General features: G+C 43.3%; 1 protein-coding gene across 1 annotated transcript; it reads left to right on the top strand.

Annotated features, from left to right (window-relative positions):
• The first annotated feature begins 6,051 nt into the window (after window positions 1–6,051).
• Window positions 6,052–13,998, top strand: TTC32 (tetratricopeptide repeat domain 32). The gene is made up of 3 exons (XM_024747794.1): window positions 6,052–6,530; window positions 10,774–10,940; window positions 11,687–13,998. The coding sequence occupies exons 1-3, from the start codon at window positions 6,379–6,381 to the stop codon at window positions 11,812–11,814; spliced, it is 447 nt and encodes a 148-aa protein (XP_024603562.1). The 5' UTR covers window positions 6,052–6,378; the 3' UTR covers window positions 11,815–13,998.
• Window positions 13,999–25,887: the final 11,889 nt, after the last annotated feature.

Genomic DNA, 25,887 nt, shown 5'->3' with positions numbered 1-25,887 from the left:
TTTAGGGAACTGACATAACCTGTATTAGACGGAGGTTAAACAGTTGTAATACCAAAATGAGCACTGTCTCTAGCTGTGTTTAATTAAATAAGCATTGAAAGTCTTCTCTATTTTATTTTCAGAAGTGAAGAGAAGGCATTTTAAGACATAGTTTTTTACAATTTGAATTGTTTCTAATAGCTTAATTTTTACATAGCTTGTCCTTTTTAATCTACCCTTTTAGTTTCATCTAAGAGATGACATTTTACTCTTCATATTGTTGTGCCAAACACTTAGCTGTATTTATAATGATATACATTTATACAAAAACATCTAGTTTGTAGCTGTAGTTTTACTTGAAACATTGTCACCAAGCTGGATCCTTTCTTTAAACAACTCTTGGGTTGTGGGGAGTGATTCTCAATATGCATCTGTTTTGACTTACTGTCATTAATTAAAAAAAAAAATTGTAATCAGTAATGGGTAATTTCTTACCTGTTTTATGTAGCTAATAATATTCTCCATTTCTCACGATCTTACTTCCTCTCATTTTATGGTTTCAGGCCAGACTTAAGCACTATTCCGTCAAGATTATTTGCTGAAAGTTTGGTTGATATTTAGCAGAGGCAGCAAAGAGAAATATGCAAGGTTGTTATTGCAGCTTCAATACTTAGGTTAGTTAACTCTCTCAATGTGATATGTTTCTGGTCCTTTAGATCCAAGTTAAGCCTGATGCAGATGGAGAATAGTGAGCTATGAGAAGAGGTTTAGAGCTTAAATGAGCTCATCATAGATAGCAGGCTCCTGTGCCTAATAAAATGAGAAGACCAGAAATCTTCGAAGTCTCTGACTGTGTTCTCGTGCCTTGTGGGAAGTTGCCTTGATATAACGGTAGCCTCCAAATACACCACCAAGCAAGCCATTCCAGAGGTCACGGACCAGAAAGGGTTACAAGCGCAAATCACATGGTTTATTGAATCAACTTGAAGTATACAGTGAAGAACAAGGAGAGAGTGATGGGATAGATTAACACTATTAGTATAGGATGCCAGTCAGGTAGAGAGAGCACAGTTCCTGATTCCTGAGTTGTAATCTGTTCTTATGCCCTGACTCTTACTCTGCCTCATCGCCTTCCCCCTGATAGTGTGGCTAGGAAGAGGACCAGAGCTGAGATTTGAGCCGGGGGACCGATCGAGTGGAGTGTGCCCGAGGCCAGTGAGGCACATTTGCTCAATAGAAAAGGCAGTTTTACCTGGTCATAGCTGTAGGTGCCAGTGAGCCTGCTGAGCAGTTGTGGATTCAGTTGTATTTCCTGGGCAGAGGACAGACCAGAATAAGTGTCATCAGTGGGTAATTGAATTAAGACCTCCCGCATATTGAGCTCTTGATAAGTCTTATGCATACCTAGTGTGCCGTGAATGTTTAGTGCCTTGGTTGCCTTTTGTATTTTTAGTGCCTTGTCAATATTAGGTATAGTCACACATATATGCTCTATTTACTTTGTCTAACATGTCTCATAAGTTTCTAACTTATCTAAGTTTAAGACAGTGAATTTCATCTATCTCATTTGTTTTTGTCTGTAACAGAATGCAGTATTCCCCCAAAGCAGAAAACAACATCCTAACTAAGATATCAGCCCTAGGGAATATATCTCCTGTTGAACTTAATTACATCTTCCCACAAGACTTTCTCTTTTCAGGAATGAAACTATTCTCTGCTTCATCAATGAGAGAGAGGTTTTCAGGGATGTAGGTTTAGGAATTCCTGCAGGACTGCCTGTTCAGAGTTGTGATTCTTGGTCCATGGTCTGATGCCTGAATATCTCTTCTTTCCTTTCTCATCCCAGAAATCAGCTGAGAACTCAAAGTTAGATTGCCATTCTCTAGCCCTTACTGTTGCTTGTTGATTACACTCCCATTTGCTTCAATTCCCAGATCAGCTGTTGACTCCTCAGACTTTTCCTAACGTATCTTATGGGAACTCTCTTCTGGAGCCTTCTCATTTGCCACTAATTCCTTGCTACCTAAGCGCTAGAATTTTTCCTCCAACTAATTATTTCAGATAGATCCCGAGTTGTTGTCACTACTTCTTGTTCAGTTTAATCAAGAAACCAAAATCTCTAAAAACAACCTCTCATACCTTGTAGACCTAGATTATCACATATGTATATGTGTGTATGTATGTATATATACTTATACACATACATATACCCACATGCATATACACATATATGTGTGTATATATATATATATATATATGTACACACACAGACATATCTTTCCAACTACTGTAAAAGCTTATGACTATTTGGGATTTATATCTGTGAATGTTTTAGGGATCTGCCGTAATGTCTTGGGTACAGACCTTTGTCCTGCTTGAAAATTGGTTTTATTCAACATGAAGGAAATTTCAGGATAACACCACCAACAGATTCTCCCCTGATTAAAGGGGCAGTGAGAAGCAAAATTGTCTATATACAACAAACACTTGGAGAGAATTTGGATAGACGGAATGAGGCAGTATATTGAAGACATTATAATAAAGGTGGTTCTCTTCTTGTAATAAACATGAGCTGACTCCCTTTAAGTAATGCTTTTCTTTATCGTAAAATTGGGCCTGAATTATGTTAAGGTTCAAAGTAGCACGGTAGGCCAAACTATTGAGATGATCGAGCTGATTGATAAAGCCATACAAATAAACAGCGTGCGAACAAGCAGCATAGCATTGTTGACCTGCTGTCGTGCACAAGTGCGGATTTTATTTTATATATGTATTATATATATATTACATACGTGTTTTTGCTAACATACACTTGAAATTATCTTTTTGTATTCTAAGAGCTGAGATCTTAGGTTTTATGTGGTATTAGTGAAAAAACATAAAAATAATAAATGTTGAGGTAAAAATTGTATTTATCCTGTTTTCTTTATCTATAACTCATGCTAACATGGTATTTGTCTTGTTTTGATGTAAATATTTTGGTGGGGGTTGGGTCGAAGGGCATTGGGCTCCAGAGTGGATAAGGGGAGATAGGGACAGGAGGTACAGTAGTTGTACAATATCACTTTTGCTACCTACAGGAAAACAACAGCAATTTATTAAAGATACTAGGCAAATGTCTGATGACTGGAGGCTGCAGTGAATTACTCCTTAGAGATCATACAGAGTTCACATTTAGAAATGGGGAAACATTGTTCCCAGATTTTTAATGGAAAATCAAGAATACCTAATTTGATGATGTTATAGCTCCAAAATATTGCTACGGAGTTTCTAAAATGAAAAATAGCAATATTACGTTGCCCCCTACTGCCTAGTCTTATCATTTTCTCAGTTCGTTTTTTAAAAGACATTAACACTGTTTTTTAAAAAAAAAATTTTATTTATTTATTTATTGGCTGCATTGGGCCTTCGTTGCTGCACGCGGGCTTTCTCTAGTTGCAGCGAGCGGGGGCTACTCTTCATTGCGGTGCACGGGCTTCTCATTGCGGTGGCTTCTCGTTGTGGAGCACGGGCTCTAGGCGTGCGGGCTTCAGTAGTTGTGGCACGTGGGCTCAGTAGTTGTGGCTCACAGGCTCTAGAGCGCAGGCTCAGTAGTTGTGGCGCACGGGCTTAGTTGCTCCGCAGCATGTGGGATCTTCGTGGACCAGGGCTGGAACCCGTGTCCCCTGCATTGGCAGGTGAATTCTTAACCACTGTGCCACCAGGGAAGTCCCACTTACTGGTTTTTGAGTGTAAAACTAACATATGTTCATGTGAGAAAATTTCAAAAGTACATAAAGAGTATAGATGAGAAAGTAAAAATAGTCTTAATAACCTTTTTAAAAATAAAAGGCATTAATTTATATTTCAGTTGAATTTAGGAGAAGAAAAAAATGAGGTGAAATGGGAATTCCCTTGTGGTCCAGTGGTTAGGACTCCACGCTTTCACTGTCAAGGGTGCAGGCTCGATCCCTGGTAGGGGAACTAAAATCCCGCAAGCGCCGCTGTGTGGCCAGAAAAAAAAAAAAGAGGTGAAACTGAAGAAATTGCTGTTCTGTAAGTTTTCTTCATAATAAGAGCTCTTTGTTTTTAAGAGATTTCTCAAAAATTAAAAGAAAAAGTAGACATTAGAGTTTCTATTTTATTTACTCATTTCTTATTTGGCACAGTTTAAATTTCCAGTTAGTAAAATATAGAGGAATTTAGAGAAAAATGAGAAACCTCTACATACCCACTATAATAGCTAGAATTGAAACTGACAAATGTTGGTGAAGATATGGAGTAATTGAAACCCTCATACATTGCTGGGGGAAATGCAGAGTAGTACACCCACTCTGGAAAAGTTGAGTTTTAGAAGTTCTCTATATATATGTATAGTGTATGTGTGTGTATACACATATTTTTAAATTTTATTTATTTATTATTTATTTTTACTATCCCAGTCAGTGACAGGGAAACCTTACTGAGGCCCCTAGCCATGGGGCTCAGGCAGGGGGCTGCCCTGCAGAGGAAGTAGGAACTCGTGGAGGAGTCTTATTTGACTTTCTTCTCAGGGCACAGGCTGTTGTTGTGGCCACACTTCTTGAGGCAGATGACAGTGTGGGGTTAAAGGCAAGCATGACGCTTTCAGCAGATCATCTTATAGTTGTATTGCTGGCTGAGCTGGCTGAGGGAAGTCTTGATGATGCCACCCTGCAGGCAAAACACCGAGTGCAGGTGGACTGTGTGGAAGCCGGGCAAGAGAGTCGGAGAGGGACAGCAACTGAGCCTGGGCCCAGCAGCTCAGTCACGGGGCAGGGCCCTCCAGTGTCCTGTAGACCAGAGCTTCCCAAGTGTGATGGAGACGCCATGTCAGATCCCTTCGTCCTGTGAGTAGATGGACACACCAGCCCAAACCTGCTCCACAGAACCTCCATCTTTGCATTTCACACCCATATCAGATACATGATTTGCAGATATTTTCTCTTACTCTCTGGGTTATTTACTCTGTTGATAGTCTTTTAATGCACAAAAGTTTTTACTTTTCATGAAGTCCAGTTTATTTTTTCTTTTGTTGCCTGTCTCTTTGGTGTCATAGCCAAGAAATCATTGCCAAATCCAATGTCATGAAGCTTTTGCTTTATGTTTTCTTCTAAGAATTTTTAATCTTTAGCTCTTACGTTTAGGTCTTTAGTCCATTTTGAGTGAATTTTCTAATATGCTATTTAGGTCCCACTTCGTTCTTCTGCATGTGGATATATCCAGTTTTCCCACCACCATTTATGGAAAAGACTGTCTTTATGCCAATACCACACTGTTTTGATTACTGTGCTTTAGTAAGTTTTGAAATCAGGATGTGTAAGTCCTCCAGCTTTGTTATTTTTCAAGATAGTTTTGGCTATTTGGAATCCCTTGAAATTTCTTACGATTTCTAGGATGGAGTTTTATATTTCTGTAAGAACATCATTGGGATTTTGATAGGGATTCCATTGAATCTGTAGATTGCTTTAGTACGAACATGGTTTGTCTATGGCTTTGTTTCATCAATGCTTTGTAGTTTTCATCTAACCAAGTCTTTCATCTCCTTGGTTAATTCCTAAGTATTTTATTCTTTTTAATGCTATGTTAAATGGAATTGTTCTCTCAGGACTGTTCATTTTACGTAATTCTTACTTGGATTAAACATATTGTGCTTAATACATTACTACATGGGTTTCCCTTTGGCATAAAGGGCCTGGCAATGCAAACTGACGTCCTCGACCCCAGACTATTAACACAAAATACTATTCAATTAATCCTTACACTATTCTAGAAGTTCAAAAAGGTTGATAAGTTTGCAGTCTAGAGCCTTGGAGTTAATAAATGGTAGTGTTTGAAACTGGACTCAGGTCCATGTGACAACTAAGCTCATGGGATTTCGACATAAAATGTCTCAGTGTAACCACAGCCTACTTAGAACAACCTCTAGCAGGTGGACGCAGGAACCGGAAAAGTGCTACAACAAATCCGTGGGTCCTTTAGCCATTCATAAAACAAACCTACATCTTTTCCGCTTCCGGCACCGCCCCCCCTGCCCCCACCATTCACTGTAACAAAGGGCAAACTCCTTGCGACACGTAACCACGGACTTGGAAACCAGTTTGGGAGTCGATCTACTGCTTTTCTGGAGACAGGCAGGCGAGACCAGCAGTAACAAGAGAACTGCACCTCACAGGGGTCCGTCTGCCCAAGCTTTCCTGAAGCACCTGCGCTCGCCACCAGCAGCGTCATTAATCCCGCGAGACGACGGGTCCGCGGAAGGCACAAAATTCCCCCTTTTCTAGAGCCCAGGTTTTTGCCGTCAAGTTAAATTCCGGGGTGCGGAAGTAGCTTTGTCGTGCCGCCTGTAATCGCTCAGAAATCAACCCCAGTTCTACACGGAAAGCTAGGCCTCCGACCGCTATGGAAGGGCAGCAAGGGCAAGAAAAGCTCACGACCCTAGCGCTTGCCCAAGCTCATTTCCAGAAGGGCGAGTACGCGGAGGCCGAAGCGCTGTACTCCGCTTACGTTCGCCAGTACGCCTGTGCGGCCTCCGAGGGAGAGGCGTCCGGGAGGTAAGTATCGCGAGAAGTGGACACAGCGGGACCTCTGCAAGGTGGGCGGCAGGGTCCGTCTAGTCTGGTTTTCGGCTACCCGAGCTCACCGGCGCAGCGGGCAGACGTTTGTCTTTCCAGAAAGGCAGTGAGGGAGCATCCTAGAGCGCAGCCCTCTGCGCGTTCCTCTGGGACACCCATGAAGGTGTCCGGACACCGGGGCGCCGGCTGCCTTTCACCTCGAGTGTCCGTCCCCATTCTATGTTACTCTGATCCAGAGTCTTAGAGCGAGACCTGGTGAGGGCGAGGTGCCGTGGGGGCCACGCTAGCACACAGTACCGCAGCTCCGCGACATCACAGCAGGTGTTTTGTTTTTCACTGTGAAAAATTTAAATATATGGAAATGGTGTAATGAACCTCCAGGTAACCATCACAGGGCTTAAGCATTATCAGTTCATCCAGGGCATATTATTCATCCATTGATGTTTCAGAGTGCATTTCTAGATATTAAGGATTTAAAAAGGTGTAACCACAGTATCATTAGCACATAATTGCTAATGTCAAGTTTTGGAATTTTCCTGGTTGATCAATAAAGGTTGTTTCGTTTTGTTTGCTTGTTTGGTTGGTTTTTAGCAGTTGGTTAAAGTCGGGTTGCACGTCAAGTCTTTTAGCCTTTAAGGCTCCCCTTCATTTTTTTGCCTTGCAGTTCATTTGGTGAGGAAACCGGGTCATGTGTCCTGAGAGTTTCCCGTATTTTGGATTTGCTGAATTCATCCCCCTGATGTAATTTAATATGGTCCTCTGTCTCCTACATTTCTTGTGAGTTGGTAGTTAAATCTTGAGGTTTGTTTTGATCCAATTCAGATCCAGAATTATGGTGAGAACACTATTGTAGGTGGTGTTGTGTCCTGTCAGAGAACATGTAATGTCTTTTTTTTTGTGATGTTAGCAGTCTTGATACCGACTAGGGTTCTTGGCCTTCCCCAATCAATAGAAACTGATGAGACTAGACAAGAAATTCAGGCAAGGCTTTCTTGGGGCCCCTGCTGCAGCCGGAGGGAGCAAACACAAGTAACAGATTCCCTTGCTCCCCGAGGAGGGGCGAGCTGGTTCCTTATAAGGGGTGAGGGGAGGGGGTGTGTCCGGCGTCCGGCTGGCCGGAGGGGTGGCTTAGGCGGTCTGCCCACCCCTTTGGGGGCGTTGAGTGCAGGGGGCATGCGCGGTGCCCTGCTTTTGCTCCCGACACCTTGTTTTTGCTCCCGGCTCTTCAGAAATGGCAGTTGGCGTTTGTTTTTGTTTTTGGTCTTGTACCTTGTCCATAATTTGCACCAACTTTTTAGTCCCGTATAGTTTCTTTGTATTTTGTTGCTCAAGGAGATGTTTGTCCAGGTGCAAGCACTGCAGCAAAGGGTCCCGGGTCCCAGCTTGTCTCAACCTCACCTGCTAATACCTACTCTCTCAAAGCATCTTGGATTTATTCTTGAGTGTGTAGCATGTGCTGTACTCCAGGTTTTGCCTTTGTTGTTCTTGTTGATCGTGTTGAGTGGTCCAGGATGAGAAAAGAAAGGGCAGCTGAATGAGCAGGCTTTTTGACAGTTTTGAGCTGTCTGCACGATCACCCTCCTCTCCCCTCAAGGATTTGATTTTTCTTGACAGGATGCCCGCTAGTCTTATTTGTATGAGGCTTATGATTCTTCTCCTGTTTGTTAAACTCCCACGGAATTAAATCAGAAACATTTAGTGGCTTTCTTATTTCAGTCATACACCAGACTAATAGTTAATAGAAGTTTTGGGACAAGCAATAAGATGGTACCCACCCCTCCCAAAGTTAGTAATCATAGAAAATGTAGTTTTCTATTCTTGTTTCAAGCTCTAAGCATAGACTTATCTAGTAGGTTAAATTTTTTTTATTTTTTATTGAAGCATAGTTGCTGTACAATATATTTGCATCATCGGCAGGTGGACTCTCAACCACTGCGCCACCAGGGAAGCCCCCTTGTAGCTTATTTTATACCGAATATTTTGTACCTCTTAATACCCCACCCCTGTATTGCCCCTTCCCCCTTCCCCACTGGTAACCACTAGTTTGTTCTCTATATCTATGAATCTGCTTCTTGTTTGTTATATGCACTAGTTTGTTATATTTTTTAGACTTATCTAGTAGGTTTCAAAAAGGATTCGTCAGCAACAGGCATCGATGCCTCTAGTCTTGTTACTCCTCCTCCTTTTTTCATCTCAGCCTGAGAGCACAAATTTGTTATGTGGCAAATGTAATTTCTGCCCCTTACCGGCATTGGAAAGAAAATCTGTGGAGGTTTAGCAGAAGGTTGCTCAGCACACCTGCATGGACCTTCTAATTTCCTTATAGTTCTGAAATTCTTCTAGGAACTCATGGTTAAACTGAATTCTGTCATTTCAACTTTCTTCCTTAAATATATCTTTTAGGGTTCGTTTATTTTTAAAACAATGGGTCAGTGAATCATTTTGAAACAGTATTCACAGTCTTTGTATGCCTGCCACTCTGAATGGTTTATAACGTTTTCTTTTAACATCCAAAAGTGCAGCCTTAGCCATAAACCTAATTTCCAAATATATTTTTTTCTTTGCTAAAGTTAGTAAGTGCAAAGAAAAAAAAATCTTTTGGATTAGGTGACTTGGTTATATTCCATCCAAGTAAACACTATCATTACAAAATTCTCAGTATTAAAAAAATTCGGCTTTAACTGTTAGCCCATGTCTTTAAAATATGAAACGATTTCCATATGGAGAGTAGGCTTTTAGAATTTGTTGTAATGAGATCTGATTCTAAATCAAACATTTGATGATCCTCTGATAATAAGACACTTATAACAAAGTTTTGAAGCTTAGAAATTTAATGACTAAAGCCTTACCGAGTCCTGAGGCTGCATTTTTCTTCATACTCTTTACTGGGCAGCAGTTCAGCTATATCATAACAGAGAGAGATAAACGGAGTGTCCCTTCTTGTTCACTAGGATTTAACGGTGGTGCTAGCGGCATCTAGAAGTGTCCATGTACCCAGTCTCTCTCAGTCCTAGCTCACAGAAACAGACATTTTCTAAAGTTGCAGTGATTCCTTTCCATTGTTAGGAAACTTAAACTTGAAGGAGACCCCTAGGCTGTGAGTACTGCTCCTAACAGCAGTAATTACAGCCCCTGTCTGAGATCTCAAGGATCAAGAGGTTAAGAGAAGTAACTTTTAATAACACTGACTGCAGTCACAAATATTTTCTGAGAACTAGGCTTTGAACTGTGGAGTATAACGAAGAATGACAGCTGAGTTTAGCCTGCATCTTCCCTGTTTGGTTCAAATTTGAGAATCCTCTTTGAAAAAAAAGAAAGGAAAACAGAATCATCTCTGACATGGAGCAGAGCCCACTGATATTCTCTGTGTAGAAGATTTGTCCAGCAGAGGCTGGTGTGTGTGTGTGTGTGTGTGTGTGTGTGTGTGTGTGTGTGTGTGTGTGTCCTGTTGAGCTGGTGGCTGGTCAGAGCTGCCTGGGTGTCTGTCTAACCACTCACAGGAGGCTGCTCACTCAAAGCTCCTTGGACCACCTCTGGAGCCCTCAGATGCAGTGCCGTTTCTGCACACAGGACCCCCAGTGTGGACCAGAGCCATGATGTCCCACTAGCAGGAAGCCAGTCTGGCCTTGGGAAGGATACCTGCTGAGGCTGGAGGGAGGGCGATTCTATCCCCAGAGAGCACTCCCTAGGGATCAGCATGTTGATTTTTCACTTAGAGTTAACCTCTGTTTCTTTACTGGTGGAAAATGAGTTAAAATCTCAGTGTTTTGAGATCATTTAAAAATTTGAGGATAAAACTGATTCACTTTATGACATGTCCGTAGCACACTTGAACTTTGGGCTGGCTTTCCCTCCTTGCTTCATTCAGTTCTGAGCTGTCTTCTTTGCCTCACTGGCATGTGCTTTAGAAAATAAACATTTTCATATTATATTCAACAAAACAAGTTGACAATGAACAGGGGCTTTGAACACACAGTAAAATGAATGTGCTTTTCAGATTGACATTGCAGTGCTATATAACCTTGCAAATGTAGAAACCAGGATTAAACAAAAATTGACTCCACTGCTTTATTTCCTTGCACTTTGTTTCTTCCGCTTGGTTTTTCAGTGTAGATACTGCATGTTATAGGCTATGAGTTTGACAACACCCAAAAGAGAATGAAAGGGGAAGCAAGAGGAATTTGGCAACACTGTGTTTTTAATGTGAACTTTTTGTTTAAAGCAAATGCAGCCCTGAGGATTTGGCTACTGCATATAACAACAGGGGGCAAATCAAGTACTTCAGGGTGGATTTTCATGAAGCCATGGATGACTACACATCTGCCATAGAAGTCCAACCCAATTTTGAAGTTCCATATTACAACAGAGGGTTGATATTATATAGGCTGGGTAAGAATCTTTTTCCCCCCTTTTGTCTTTGACTGTATTCTGTGAATTCAGAACTCTCAAATGTTGTAAAACTAATGTAGCAATCATCCAGTGTGAAAGTGATGTGAAATTTAGGTTTAGAGCCTGGAGCAAAGGAAGCCTACCTGAATTTATTTTAGGCTTTCAGTAGGTGTTACAGACCACAGTGGGGCACTGGGGTGGGAATTGGACCTGGGCACCGGAGTGAGAGTGATCCCATTACTTTGTGCCTCTGCATCCCCAGCTGCGAAATGAGGGTAATGCTTCTGATCCCCTGGGAAACTTTTCTGAGTTAAAATCTTTGAAGGCATACAAGACAATATAAAGTGAAGGGGTTTTAGATTCTTGGACTAAAGGGACTGTTAGGATCGTTTCTCATTAAAGTGTTAAAAAGAATATTAATTTCCTGTTTCTTAATTTTACTGTAATTATATAAAATAGGTGATACGATTTTGTTGAAATTTTGTGATGATTTAGGCTATGTACCTGTTAAATCCCAGTACGTAAACCCATAACTAATTTTAAGTGTATTGATCTGTAAGGGTACACAAAGTTACTGTGATTCAGACATCCCTACATCATTATCAAGAGGAAAATATTCCTTTAGTAGGAGTGGTTGAAAGCTTGTAAATATAAGAGCAAAAGTATATGTATCCAAACTTTGCTATGAATAATATATAGAAATACTCAGTGTTTTTTCTTTTCCATTTTTTTGGGTTCCGGTACAGGATACTTTGATGATGCTTTGGAAGATTTCAAGAAAGTATTAGACTTAAATCCTGGATTTCAAGATGCTATTTTGAGCTTAAAACAGACTATTCTAGACAAAAAAGAAAAGCAAAAAAGAAATTATTGAAAATTTTAACTTAGTTGGAATACTAACTCATGATCCACCTGGCATCTCATTGTCTTTAATTTAAAGCTGGTGTTAAGCTACTTTGATTTATATTTAAGATAAAGAGATTCATGCATCATCACTGAAAGTTAAATGATGTACTTAAGGTAGTTAATTTCAGATTGAGTAACTATGTTGAGTGGGTATGCTTTTATGAAGTGTAAATAAGTAAAAAGAATGTATAATTGTATATTATTACAGTAAAATATTTAAAGAAATGTGTGGTATTTTCTTCAGTAAAACTATTTATTTTGCTATTTTTTATTCCCAACTTTTTATTAAAAAAATCTTACCTCTGCAGAAAATTGGAAGTATAGTACAATAAACACTTATAAACTTTTCACTGAGGTTCACCAGTTGTTAACATTGTGTCGCATTTGCTTTTTCTCTTTACTTAAATATATAACTTTTTGCTGAGCCACTTGAAAATAAGTTGCACAGATATCATAATACTTTACTCCTAAATATTTCAGCCTGCATTTTCTAAGAATAGAGACAGCCTTCTTTATAGCCACAATACCGTTATAATACCTAATAAAACTAATAATTATATAATATCATCCATACCCAGCCCATATTCGAATTCCCCAATTGTTTCCAAAATGTCTCGTGTAGATTTTTATTTCTGGATCTGGAGTCAATCAAGTTACACTGCATTTTGTTGTTAAGTCTCTTTGTGTTCTTTTAATCTACAATAGTCCCCTGGCCATTTTCTCCCCATGGTATTCGCTTTGAGAGCAAAGCTATTTTATATAGCTAGGCTAGAGAGACATAACATTTGGGCTTAAAAATAAACACATGTCTTGCATGAGAGCAATTTGAAAGAATTCAACTTACACTTGATTTTCTCTAGTAATCATTGATAAGGCAGTGAAGATTTAAATATCGAGCATCGTTTGTCTCTGGATAATGACACTAATACTCCCATCATCAACATTTACTGAATACTCGCTATAAGCCAAGAACTGTTCACACTCTATATAATAAATTGTGAGTGGAACGGGGGTGATGAGAGAGGTGAGAAACTGACAGAAAGCACTTAGTAAATAGAAGGCTTTTAAAAAATCTATTTTATTTGGGTGCTGCAACGCTCGATTAGGCTATGATGAAGCTTTCGAGAGTTGGGAAGGATCTGAAGGGAAAACGAGCCAGAGACACCATGTCTCACCTACATTTGTGTGTGTGTGTGTTTATTGTTGAGGTTTGGCTTTCAAAGATTCAGAGCCTGTATCTGGGGATCTCCCAAACTAGTTTATTATTGCTGTGGCAAAAACTGTTCTGGGGTGGAAATTGCCCTAATCAGGAGAAAAGAGTATGTTTGCCCAGTGTCTCCAGAGGAGGGCTCAGCGTAACTACTGTGACCTTCTCAGATGCAATCACCATCATCACCCTTAAAAGGGTGTTTTGTTCTGTTTTGTTTTGTTTGAGTTTAAGTGATCTCATAAAGCAGAGGACGTAATTGCCTCGTTTGTAGTTCATAAATAATATCTGGCAAAATACATGAAGAATTTGGGCTGCAGGTGAATGAATATTAAAAGGAAATGAAGTTTGAAAGGAAACTAAAATCTCTATTTCTGGAATGATTCACATTTTCCAGTATGACTTATCTTATGTTGGAAATGTCTTTGAAAGAATTTATAAGGTTGCACTAAAATGTAGAAAAATTCCTCTTAAGATAACTTCTTTTAAAAACTTATTTTACAACTTACTAAAAAAATAAAATAAAAAGCAAAGTCCGTAGACCTTGGGAAGGTTTAAAGCCAGTCTATCCTGAAAATCAAATACTTAAAAAATGCTTCGATAACTTTATTTTCTCTTGGCTTATGTTCTCTTTTCTTTACTCTTGACTGGGATCAGATGTAATATGAAAAAAAGCTTATTAAAAATTTAATTTGGTTTTGTAGGGTTTTATTATTCAACGTTTCTTCATCCTTTATCAGAAAAAAGTCACTCAAGTTCAGAATCAGCAGTTGCTGATTTGGAACCCAGACACTTACTTACTTTTCTCAAGTTACCGGAAATAACTAAAGAATAATATATTTTCCTCATGTATTTTCTTCAAAACTTCCGACATTACACATTCAGATTCTAAATTTCTGATTGACTAATACCTTTGCTATCTGCCTTTTTTTAAAGATGTTTTTGATGTGGACCATTTTTAAAGTCTTTATTGAATTTGTTACAGTATCGCTTCTGTTTTATGTTTTGGTTTTTTGGCGGCGAGGCATGTGAGATCTGAGCTCCCCGACCAGGGATCAAACCCGCAGCCCCTGCATTGGAAGGCGAAGTCTTAACCACTGGACCACCAGGGAAGTCCTGCTATGTACCTTTTAAAAAAGACGTTATTTTATGTTTGCTGTTGTTTATATTTCCCACATTTCAGTATTTGTTGAGCTCTTTTTCTACTAGAAAAGTGCCCAAACTATATTGTTTTCCAGTTTTTTTTCCTCTACAAACAAGGCAGAAAATTGGCATTTGTTTTAAGGTTTGTCCTTTACAAAGTAAGGTAAGAGAGAATAAATGGATATAAATTACTTTTGAGCTTAGAAAATAACTTTTAACTCTTAAGCACAGAGCTTTTTTTTTTTTTTTTTGTCTGAAATCTGGAACTGAATGAAGCATGTGGACTTCCTTTATGATAACAAACCACAGCCCAGCTGCTGGATGAGCAAATTAAATTTCCAAGTCAGCTTTTAATCATTATCTGTTTGCCCTTTTCTAGATTTTTTCTGGTTTTTCTGCCTTTCACTGGCCTCTCTACCCCTTCCTCCCACAACACTATACAGTCTTAGCCTTCCGCCGTTTCGCAGGTCTTCGTCTTCCTCAATGGGCAGAATATATTTCCGCCCTGCCACTCAGCACAGATCAATCCAGCATACAGCAACACATCTCAATATCTCCATCTCTGCCAAGTCTAATCCCCCTTAAACATCTAACTCTAAGCTTCAAATAATTAAACCCCTATCTTGCTTAACAACTTTAATTTATCCTTGAAAATGCTTCTGCTAAGTGAAAAGCCATAAAATGAAAACATTTTACATTCATTTTAATTGGAAAAATTACAAATTCCATCTTAGCCCAAGATACCCAAATACTTTTTGCAGATAGAAAAATATATCACGAAATAATGCCATTTGCAGCAACAAATGGCATTATTTGTTGTTTAGAGTGTTTCTAAACACCTAGTAGCACACACACAACACAGATCCTAGAGATTGTTGCACTGAGTGAAGTAAGTCAGACAGAGAAAGACAAATATATGAAAATCGCTTATATGTGGAATCTAAAAAAAGGGTACAAATGAACTTATTTACAAAACGGAAATAGAGTTACAGATGTAAAAACAAACTTATGATTACCAGGGTGTAAGGGGAGGGAGGGATAAATTAGGAGATTGGGATTGACATATACACACTACTACATATAAAATAGGTAACTAATAAGGACCTACTGTATAGCACAGGGAACTCTACTCTGTAATGGCCTATATGGGACAGGAATCTAAAAAATAGTGGATATAAGTATACGTATAAATGATTCACTTTGCTGTACACTTGAAACTAACACAACATTGTAAATCAACTATACTCCAATAAAAATTAAAATATATATATATATATCAATTGACTGATAAAGACAAGTTTATATAAGTAATAATTTGGAATTACATAATTACAACAGTTACATAAACTGTAATGGCATGAATGCTTCCTTTACTCATTATTTTTTCTGTACCATTAAAAAAAACAGTTTTATTGAGATACAGAGTGTGCATTCAGCGGTTTTAAGTATATTCAGAGTTTCTGTACCGTTCTTAACTTTTTCAAGCTTTTCGGGTCTCATGGTCTTCTGGCATGCAAAATGCACTTAATGAAGTTATAACACAGAAAAGCACTTTTGGGCAAATTAAAGGCTAAACGTGAGAGTGTTTCTAAACACCTAGTAGCACACACACAACACAGATGCAAGAGTCCTAAAAACTGCTGCCTCTTCTGCTTCCATCCAAATAAGTAGCATGATTCCAATTTGGCTCATGTGATGTTCTCTGACAAGAAACTTGTGTGGAGTAACCGGGAGGTGCATCTCTGCCTGAAGCCGTGATGTGGAACTTTCACTTTTATGGCATATTTATTTAATGTGTTTGGGTGAACAGGTTGTTATTTTAAAAAACTAATTATTGACAAACATATGGTGTAACTTTCCAAGAACCTAGTGAAGAGCTAACAGAACAGTTGGTACATGAGCTAAGTGTGTAATTTTAACAGCTTCTAGATAAATGCACGTTGTGTTGTTTTCTGTATTTCTCAAAAATGGGACACTAAATTATGGGAAAGGGATTCCAGTTAAAAATGGCATTTAGAGAGAGACGGAGAGGAGATTGAGAGAGATTGAGATTTGTTGAATTTCATATCTAATGCTAAGGGTACTTCAGAAAACACCATTTCATTCTTTACAAAAGGAAAGAAGGATGAGAAATACGAGTAAAACTTTTTTTTCCCTTGGGGAAAAAAAAAGCAATTGGTAAGATTAAAAAACCTGAATTTTACTTTTTACAATCACAAGAAGATGAAAGGACACATCCATGTAGCAAAAGACATGATAAAAAGAAGAAACCTACAATAAAGCCCAAAGCGCAGAAATTATGACCTGTGAATATGCATTTAACAGAGTGAAAACGAACACAGCAGCGTAATCCCAGCTCTGTGTCTGTCAGCAAAATCACATGTACAACAGTGAAGTGACGAAGGTTTTATTTTTCAGAGGAGGAAGCTGAGGCTGAGAAATTCAGTAACTTGCCCAAAGTTATGCCCAACATCCATATAAAATTCAAAACCACAGTTCAGTTAGTGTCAATTAGTTTTTTTGTTGCTGGCTTCAACTCAAAGCAGATATGTGTATATTTCTTTGGTCCTGATACAAAATTTAAATCGCTCATAAAATGCTTTAGTATCCATAAAGGTGAGTATCAAAAGAGTATTAAAATATACTTCGTTTTTATAATGGAGCATTATTGTAATTCTAGAATTGCTTGTTGTTAATTTTCCTGCCTGACTGAAAACAGACCCAGAAGATGCTGAAAAGCAGATTAATATTAATAGCACACTGCATTTGGAAAATTGAAAGCCGCAGCTGCCAATATGTAAATTTGTGTCTTATGTTAAGAAAAAGGGTCCAACATTTATGAAGAAGGCAAAAGGAGGACTGCATAGCCTTTCAGTTTCATACTGAGCACAGCCTAACAGACCTACCCACGATCTGTTTAAATTCTCCAGGGTTGCGTCTTTCTTTTATTTCCTATTTACTCTTGATTAGGGCCTGGACCCTGTGAGATTACACATAACTTGAAGATTTTTTTTCTTTCTTGCGGTACGCGGGCCTCTCACCGTTGTGGCCTCTCCCGTGGCGGAGCACAGGCTCCGGATGCGCAGGCTCAGCGGCCATGGCTCACGGGCCCAGCCGCTCCGTGGCATGTGGGATCCTCCCGGACCGGGGCACGAACCCACGTCCCCTGCATCGGCAGGCGGACTCTCAACCACTGCGCCACCAGGGAAGCCCTAACTTGAAGATTTTTGTCCAGAGGAGATGCAAATGATTTTAGCCTGGTAGAAATGATAACCCCAAATTTTATGGTTTTTATGGCCCGGAGGACATTAACCAGTTTTGATTTTAACCCAGTAACTTTATTCCCAGGTAAAATTGGGACCTTCCTCATTGACTATAACTACTCAGTGCCTCAAAGGCTCTCATCCTGGTGGGTCTCTGGTTCTTCAGTTAAGTAAACACTTGTCATGTGAGTGTTTGAAAGCATGCAGTGGCTCATCACAGAGTAAGAAGCAGAGTTCTCACAAAATCTTCTGTTGAGGACCTTTGTACTTGCTGTTCCCTGTCTGTACCCCTCGCCCCAAGGCCAGAGCCTCGTGTCCTTCAGGCCTTTGCTTGCTTGTCGCCTCCCCTGACCACCCCGCTTAAAATGCAAATCCCAATCCTCATTTCACTTTATTTTCCCCTCTCAACCCATATGCCGCCTTTTTGTTGATTTGGTCTGCTTGTCTTCTCGCCCCCCGGCAGGTAAGCTGTACCAGGGCAGAGCTTTTTGTCTGTTTCGTTGGCTGCTGTATCATTAGCGCCTAGAACAGTGCCTGGCACACAGAAGGGCCTCCAATATGTTGAACGGATAGATGAATTCGTGATCCTAATCTGCCAGTTGACTTGCTGTCTAGATCTTGCAGATTCATCCCTGGCTATTAGGTATGGGGTGCACAGGTGTTTGACCTCTTGTTTCAACATTGTTCTTGAGAAAGGGCCTGATTTATAGTTGTTTTCATTTAAAACAGCTTATAGTTCTAGTTTAACTTAGAGGACCAAAGCTCTCTAAAAGACAAGGTCAAATTCTGCAAGGACTTCATGGTTTAATATGGCTTTTGTAACAGGGGCTTCTTGTTATGGGCTGAATTGTGTCCCCCCTGCCCCAAAGATATGTTGAAGTCTTAAGCACTGGCACCTCAGAATATGACCCCATTTGGGGTTTTGCAATGTAATTAGTTAAGATGAGGTCATACTGGAGAGGGGTGGGCGCTTAATCCAGTATGACTGGTGTCCTTGTAAGAAGGAGGTTTGGATGCAGACAGACACAGAGGAGAAGGCCATGTGAAGATGGAGACGGAGACGGGAGTGATGCTGCCACAAGTCAAGGATCTCCTGCAGCTACCAGAACCGGAAGAGGCAAGGAAGGATCCGCCCCAGGAGGCTTTGGAGGGAGCATGGCCCTGCCGACATCTGGATTTCAGACTTTTAGTGTCCAGAACGGTAAGAGAAAAAATTTCTTATAAGCCATCCAGTTTGTGGTACTTGGTTATGGCAGCCCTGGGAAAATTAAAAGACTACCCAGTAAACGTTAGCTCCGTTTCCAAACTTTTTACACGTATGCCTTCGTGTTCCTGCACCCACAAAATGCAGCTCTGTGGGAACAGGGTGAACATTTTGTTAGAACAAGGGAGGGGAGGAAAGAGAGGGCTCTTATTTCCTTATTTGGTCATGACCTTGACTGAATCAGGAGAGGGACCCAGGAGTAAGCTCCCTACAGAAACAGGCTGGTTTGCTCCGGCTGCCTGCTGAGAAGTTCCTAACCACCCGCTGTGCCTTTGAGACACTCAGCTCTTGGAGGACAGAGCCTCCTCTGGCTCAAGAATGGAAAAGAAAAGTGGGAGTTCCTTCAGGCTGCCAAACAACAAGCCATTACAACAAGCCAGGTGACAGGCATCCAAGTTGGCCAAGCTGGCAGGACTGGGAGCTGTCAGTGGGGCCTTCAGAACAATAATCGTTTCCATTATGAAGACCAGCTGCTGGTAGGCTTATTGCAACAGGGACGGCCTCTTGGATGCGGAGGGTGGGGTGGAGGGTGAATGGAGCGAGGCGCCTTCTTGCGGAGCCCCAAGCCTCCATCTGTCACTGATGCCAGCACGTGACAGTGGCCAGGGGCCACTTATCTACCCTGGTTATTCTCACTCCCACCTCCCTGCTTCTACTCTGGCATTCTCTCCCAGAATGCTCTCTTGCCCTCATTTATTTAAATCCTGTCCCTCCTTCAAGTCCCAGCAAATACCATTAACCCTTCCCTGCCAAGATCAACCCAAACTCATCTCCTTGTTCTCCCATTTTCCGTGATGGTCTAGACAGAGCACCTTTGCCACTGGATGTGGTCCACAGGCCAGCAGCATTGGCATCACCTAGAAGCTTGTTAGTAGCGCAGATTCTAGGCCTTATGCTAGACCTACGGACTCAGAATTTACATTTTCATGAGCTCCCCACGTGCTTCGGCTGGACACTAAGGTGTAGGGAGCAAGGTGTAAGGTGGTCTGTTTCGCTGGTTCTCAGAGTGTGGTTTCTGGACCAGCAGTGCCAGCATAACCTAAGAACTTGTCAGTACGTAACATCTGGGCCCCAGCCCAGACCCGCTGAACCTGACTCCCTGGGAGTAGGACCCAGCCTTCTCCAGGGGGCTCTGATGCACACTCGAATTTGCGAACTGCTCGTCTGTATCATTCAGTCCAGCATCTAATTATGCTCTTTCCCTTCCTGTGAGTTTGTCCTTCCCCTCAAGCTGGGGACACTCAGGACAGGAGCAGTGTTTGTACGTCTCTCTGGCACTTAGCTCAGGTCTAAGCATGGGATGACTGACGTCCAGAGTAACTGACCAGTGTCTCTATTCAAGAGTGTGGGGACTGGAGAGGAGGCCAGAGGGTGAAAGGGAAGATGCAGGGAGATTTCCCTTTGTTCTCCTGAGTTTCTCTAGGATTTTAGTTTGCGGGGGGGAGGGCATTAAGCTTCTTCTCTCAAATTGGAGACCAAATGGATACCATGTAATTGTGCATAATGGGTTAATAACACATCAGGGCCTGACTGGATCCAGAATTCTACTTCCAACAGTTTTATGTGGGTTTTCCTCCCTGGAAAAAGTCATAGCCATTGAGCAAGTAGAACAATGCTGGCTGAAGGCTCCTTTCCCTGGATCAGTTAAGTCCCTCATCTGGGCAAGTGGCGGTGGCTAGCTCTTCTGGCACACAGTATCAGCGAGAAGGATTTTCAGACATGACTAATGTATAGCCTTCTTGGGCTCACTACTCCTGGGCTCTCATAAAACACTGCTGTGTCCCATCACCATCAATTACCACCACAGCCAACAGTCCCGGGGGGGAGCAGAATGTCCCAGAATGTTTCCTTAAGTGCTCTTCCTCCTCAGGCTGGCTGCTGGCTATCAAATTTCTAGACATAATTCCTTTTGAATTGCCTAATGGGCCTATCATTTTTTTTTTTTTTTTTTTTTTTTTTTGCGGTACGCAGGCCTCTCACTGTTGTGGCCTTTCCCGTCGCGGAGCACAGGCTCAGCGGCCATGGCTCACGGGTCCAGCCGCTCCGCGGCATGTGGGATCTTCCCGGACCGGGGCACGAACCCGCGTCCCCTGCATTGGCAGGCAGACTCTCAACCACTGCGCCACCAGGGAAGCCCTCTCCCTCTTTTTGTCCCCAGGCAACAGGCATCTTGGCAGGAGCCATCCTGGCACCACAGGGCCTGAGCCTGGCCTGTCCTGCCAGGTGCCCATCAGCTGGGCAAGAAGATCCCTGCTTTGGGATGGAGGTAGGAGAGGGTCCATGGCCCCAAGCTGGCTTCTCCGCCAACCCCTGTCAGGCTGCAGTTCACTGTGGAGCACTGGCCAGCAGGAGGCGCTATCCACCTGGTTCTGCTTCAGCCCAGACTGAGAGGATGACAAACAGGAAGACTAGTGGCTCAGCCACTGAGGAAGCCAATCCCTGCCATTTCCACCTTGGGACAAATTTAGGTGCAAGGATCAAAAACTTATTCAGATTCAACTCATGTCAAAAGGGACTTTATTTTAAGGATACAAGTTTCATGGGATCCAAGAATGAGCTTTACATGCGCTCTTGGGGAGGAGGGAGGATGGGAGTGGCCACCCCTTGCCAGCTGCCCCCAGTCTTGAGGGCCCAAGGGAATAGCACTGGGCTTTGAACCAACTGGTAGTGTAGACAGGCATATTTAGCGGGGATGCTGGGCTTCTCTGGGAAGCCCAGTATATAGGGCTTACAGAGAGTGTAGGCTGTGTCCTCCAACCAGTGACTTAGAATTAGGACAATTTATTCAACCCTCCGCTGCTCTGCCACATCATTGGGGAAGACGTGGGTTGCTGCTGCGGCCCAGGGAAGACTTTATGGCCAGGAGGAAACCAGAGAAACACAGACTCTGAAACCCAGGCTACTCCCAGGAGAGGAAGGAAGGGAAGGGAGGCCATGTCCCAGCTGTGCAGTTTGGTTCTTTATCCCACTAAGAAGGGGAATCACTTTACCCCAGGTTGGGGAGGAGGGGGTAAGGGGGTGGAGAAATGTTGTGTGTCACTGCTATTAGAGCTCTTCCCACACGGAAGGAGGCATCAGGAGTGGGGAATAAGCCTTTCCTCTCTCTCCCAATAGTCCAGATGCAACAGCCTTGGCTCACGGCCACCATCCACCCTACGGGCACATTACACCCTCTGCTCTTCAAGTTCAGAGCCCTTTCCCCTTCCAAGAAGGGTTGCCACTTCCTTCCTGAAGACTTTCTCACTCTCCTCGGAGCTGTTGTCCCTTCTCTGAATACTTACGCCCATCAGTTTATACACACTACTTAGGGGCTTTTGCTTTCTAAAGCAGTTCAAGTTTTAGTCAGTGGTTACATGCAAATCCTGTCTTCTTAGGGGCCCTTTAAGGGTCTCCTTTATGTGAGCCAATACTTAAACTGTGTTCTTCCTTTTCTTTGATGCTCTTGGTGTTTCTAAAATCCTCATAATGAATTGGGGGCCTAAGGTCCTCAGCGGGGAGAAGCCAGCATCTTGAATCAGCGCCTGTGGCCCAGCAGGGGTCCGGCCACCAGCAGGGACTCTGCGGCCAGGGCTGTTTATCACCAAAGCCAAGAACTACACTCACTCACACCACCCTGGCCGTTATAGCTAGCCAACCCATAACATTCAGCTAGGTTAACAGGACGGACCTCCCATTTTTACAGTGAGAAACATTGCCCACCTGAGACCGTTACGGGGGCCAGGAAGGGGAGAATGGGCCGAGCTGAGGGCTCAGTCCATTACGGCATGTTCTGGAGAGGAGACAAGCTCCATAACTGGGCCCAGGGGAAGCATTCTTGCTGCCCTCCTCAGAGACTGCTGCAGGACTGGCCAGGAAGGGCTCCACAACTGTAGGCCTACATCTGAGGCCATTAGATCACACGTGGAGGAAGAAAGAGCCATGCCAAAGATGACCTCCAAAGTCAGACTGCGTTCCGTGAACTCCCACAGTGGGGTTAATACTGGTCCCCGGGGGTGAAGACAGTCACATGGTCATCACTGGAAAACACTCTTACCTGGAGAAGTGGGCAACCGGGCCTCACACGTGCTGCTATGGAGACCACAACTGCTCCTAACAGGTTAGGACATGTGAGAAAGTGGGGACAGACCGACTGGAGCTGTTGAAAATGCTTGTGGAGAACTTAGTTACTGAGCAGCTCTTCTCCTCCACAAAAAGACTCTGCAGGTGGTGATTATCCTTGTCTCTAATGTTTTTTCTTTGCCGACAGGAAACCAGACAACCGGGATGAGGTCATTCATCTCATGTCATAAAACACATTCTAAGGTAACAAACTTGGAGGGCCCCTGCCGCGGCGCGCTGAGAATTCTCCCTGTTTTAAGGAAGGGTGCAAGATCCCTGAACTGGAACACCAGTGTCAGGGCAGCGGGGCTGACGCACCCTTGGTTAAGGGCGTTTGGAGTTTGAAACCTGCTGACATTTATGGAATGACTTACAGGTCATCCTGGATGGTGCAGGCACGGTGGCTACCTCCGTGACGAGGAAGCAGACAGCCGGGCAGAACCACAGCTGGGAACTTTGGGTGCCACCCTCTGAGGAGGAAGAAGGTAGGGTCGCAGGTGACATGTGTTCCGAGGGTCCCTCTCAGATCTTGACTTTCTGGCCCCATAGAAACTTACGTCCATCGACATCTGCCTACAGCCCTTTCCGGCCCCTTGTTACACACGAGGAAGCCTGCGTGGGGCTGGAGGGAACTGCTAGCAAGTCAGGGGAAGATCCTGACTGAGAATCCAGGCCATAAGGTTAAGTACACTTTCCTGGCCCAAGTTCAAGGTGCGTGCAGAGAGGGGACGTCACCGAGGCAGGGAAAACTTAAGGTTTCTTGGCTCATGTGGACTTTCTTCCAGGACCACCTTCTTCTAGAAGGATAACCAGACTTGTTAAACGTCTCATAAAATGCCTGAAAATGAGCATAGCCAGACACTAGAAAAGCCTGGTGGGTGAGGGCCAGGTGGTTTGGGCCAGAGTCTTTAGAACTCACACAGATCTGTAGACAAAGCCTCTTCCTTGGGCTGAGTGAACAAAATGGGCCCGGCTGAGACGGAGCCGTGATTCACAGCGTGCTGTTCAGAGAGCTCGACAGAAAGGCGAGTTTGTGGTTGGTCAGGCCTTGAGGCAGTCGTCAGAAGGCCAGGCTCATCTTGGGCAACGGAGGGGAAAGATGAAGCTGTTCGTGGGCAGAAGTTGTCTGAGGGCACTCGCCATTTACAGTGATGTTTCAGTGTGTTCCAGCATCAAATCCCGCTGACACTGACACCCAGCACTTGCCTGGGAGTAATTCTGCTGTGATATCCACCAAGCACATCAGTTCCATCTCAAAGGACCCCCGACTCTGACGTCTGACTCACGGTGGTCATTTTCCCAATGTAGAGCTCAGTGAAGGATTCATCTTAGGAGGGGAAGCATTTGGTGAACTCAGGGAGAATTTTCTCCTCTGCCCTCCTTCCCCCAGAATACACCCTGGAATAGCCTCACCTTTAGCCATACTTGTCTGCATCTCCAGTGTCTGTCTGCCCCCTCGTAGGCCCTACTGAGTGAGAATGCCAAGCCTAGAGCAACCAGGTAGAAATACTTAAGGAACGTTCTCCCTCGGTCCCCCACTGACCTCTAATCTGGGTCTGCAACGCCACTGAGCCATCTCCTGGTGGCAGAACAGCTTTCTCCTTGGCCTGTCCCCACGCCTGCCCACCTGGGTTAGTGTTTCTTTACCCAAGTAGCAGCAGAATAGCATTGACCTAGGATGAGTGGACAAATATTAGAATTTACTCATTTTCACATACATTTTAGGAGTTGACTGTCAAGCCTGAATGCTACCAGAGGCAAAGATCATGGGTCTTGCTTTCAAGGAAATCTATTTAGAAAGGAAATTAAGGACAAACAATAAGGGACAAATGACCATGCAAGGCAGAATATAATTATGACTCTGATCATAAGAATTAAAAGGAAGGAGGCTTGGGGGAGAGGGAAGGGAGAACCAGAAAGGCTTTGTGGAAGAGGCAGCATTTGAAATGCACTCTGAAGCCTGAGAACTCACATAGGAAGAGATGGGATGATTTTCACGAAGGTGTGGAAGTGACAGGAGGTGAGTTTGAGCTGTGACCGTCTCAGTCATCTTCCACAGAGGAAGTGAGAAATCAGTGAGTCTGGAAAGGGATTCCACCAAGGCAGACGCTCAAGGTCTTCTTTACTCAGGACGGAAGCAGATGCTGTGGCTTTAGATTCGAGCCAGCAGGAGGCCTAAGACGGGGCTGGAAGGTGGAATGAGGCAGGCAGAGATCACGGGGAAGACAGGACACAAGGCTGCTGGAGGCCAAGGAGCGCTCGTGAAGCACCGAGCAGGGGGCCACACGTGACTGAAGCACCGAGCAGGGGGCCACGTGACTGGAGAGCCCAGAGGCCTGGCTACTCATGAATGAAGCCTGAAGAGGGGTGAACACACTCTGTGAGAGGTTTCTGGAGCCTTCTTCAGAGCCACCTCAAACTGGGCTTGCGTCCTCCACAGGGAAAGGTTCTGGGACTCACCCCACGGCTGGGTTCAGCTTCCTTACTGGAAGAGGCAGATTTGGTAACTCGTGCATGTCGGGCCCTGGACCTCTAGAGTCGTCTGCTAGCCTGGGGGCCTGGGATCTGGAAGCCACTTCGGTCTAGGTCTAGGGGTTAGATGGCAGGAACCCAGGCCTGCAGGTTGGTAGGCTGTATGCAGTCACTACCGCCAGGTGGTGCCCTGCTGTTGCCTGGGGCACAGAGGTGGGGTCAAAGCTGGTGCCCCAACCAGGCCCTTAGACCTGAGGATGTCTCAAGAGAATCTAGGTCCCAACAAGAAAGGCCATTCCTATGGTGGACCCGTGGCCTTGGGCAGATGCCCTGCTCTGGAAGATGTAACTGGGTGTGGGTATTGGCTGGGCTGGGTCCTGGGAATGTGTGTGGACCGCACAGTCCCTGCAGTGAAGGTGATGCATGACTGTGGGCCAGGAGGGCCCATGAGATGCAGAGCCTTGCTCCCCTTTGTGTGTACCTGCCACATAAAGAAGCCTACTTGTTGACAGGTGTCCATGAAGAGAAACTCGCCCACGGTCTCTGAAGCTCAGGCCCCTGAGCAGTGGCTGTGGGTGCACTGGCCGCCCTCCT

Source organism: Neophocaena asiaeorientalis, unplaced genomic scaffold (assembly GCF_003031525.2).
Source record: "Neophocaena asiaeorientalis asiaeorientalis breed wild unplaced genomic scaffold, Neophocaena_asiaeorientalis_V1.1 scaffold84, whole genome shotgun sequence".
NCBI lineage: Eukaryota > Metazoa > Chordata > Mammalia > Artiodactyla > Phocoenidae > Neophocaena > Neophocaena asiaeorientalis.
Note: the sequence above shows the minus strand (reverse complement) of the source record. Positions and strands in the feature narration are given on the sequence as shown.

Coding starts and splice junctions, on each gene's coding strand:
- TTC32 (XM_024747794.1), top strand. CDS start 6,379: ATGGAAGGGCAGCAAGGGCAAGAAAAGCTCACGACCCTAGCGCTTGCC. Junction 6,531..10,773: donor GAGGGAGAGGCGTCCGGGAG/GTAAGTATCGCG, acceptor TTTTGTTTAAAG/CAAATGCAGCCCTGAGGATT. Junction 10,941..11,686: donor GTTGATATTATATAGGCTGG/GTAAGAATCTTT, acceptor GTTCCGGTACAG/GATACTTTGATGATGCTTTG.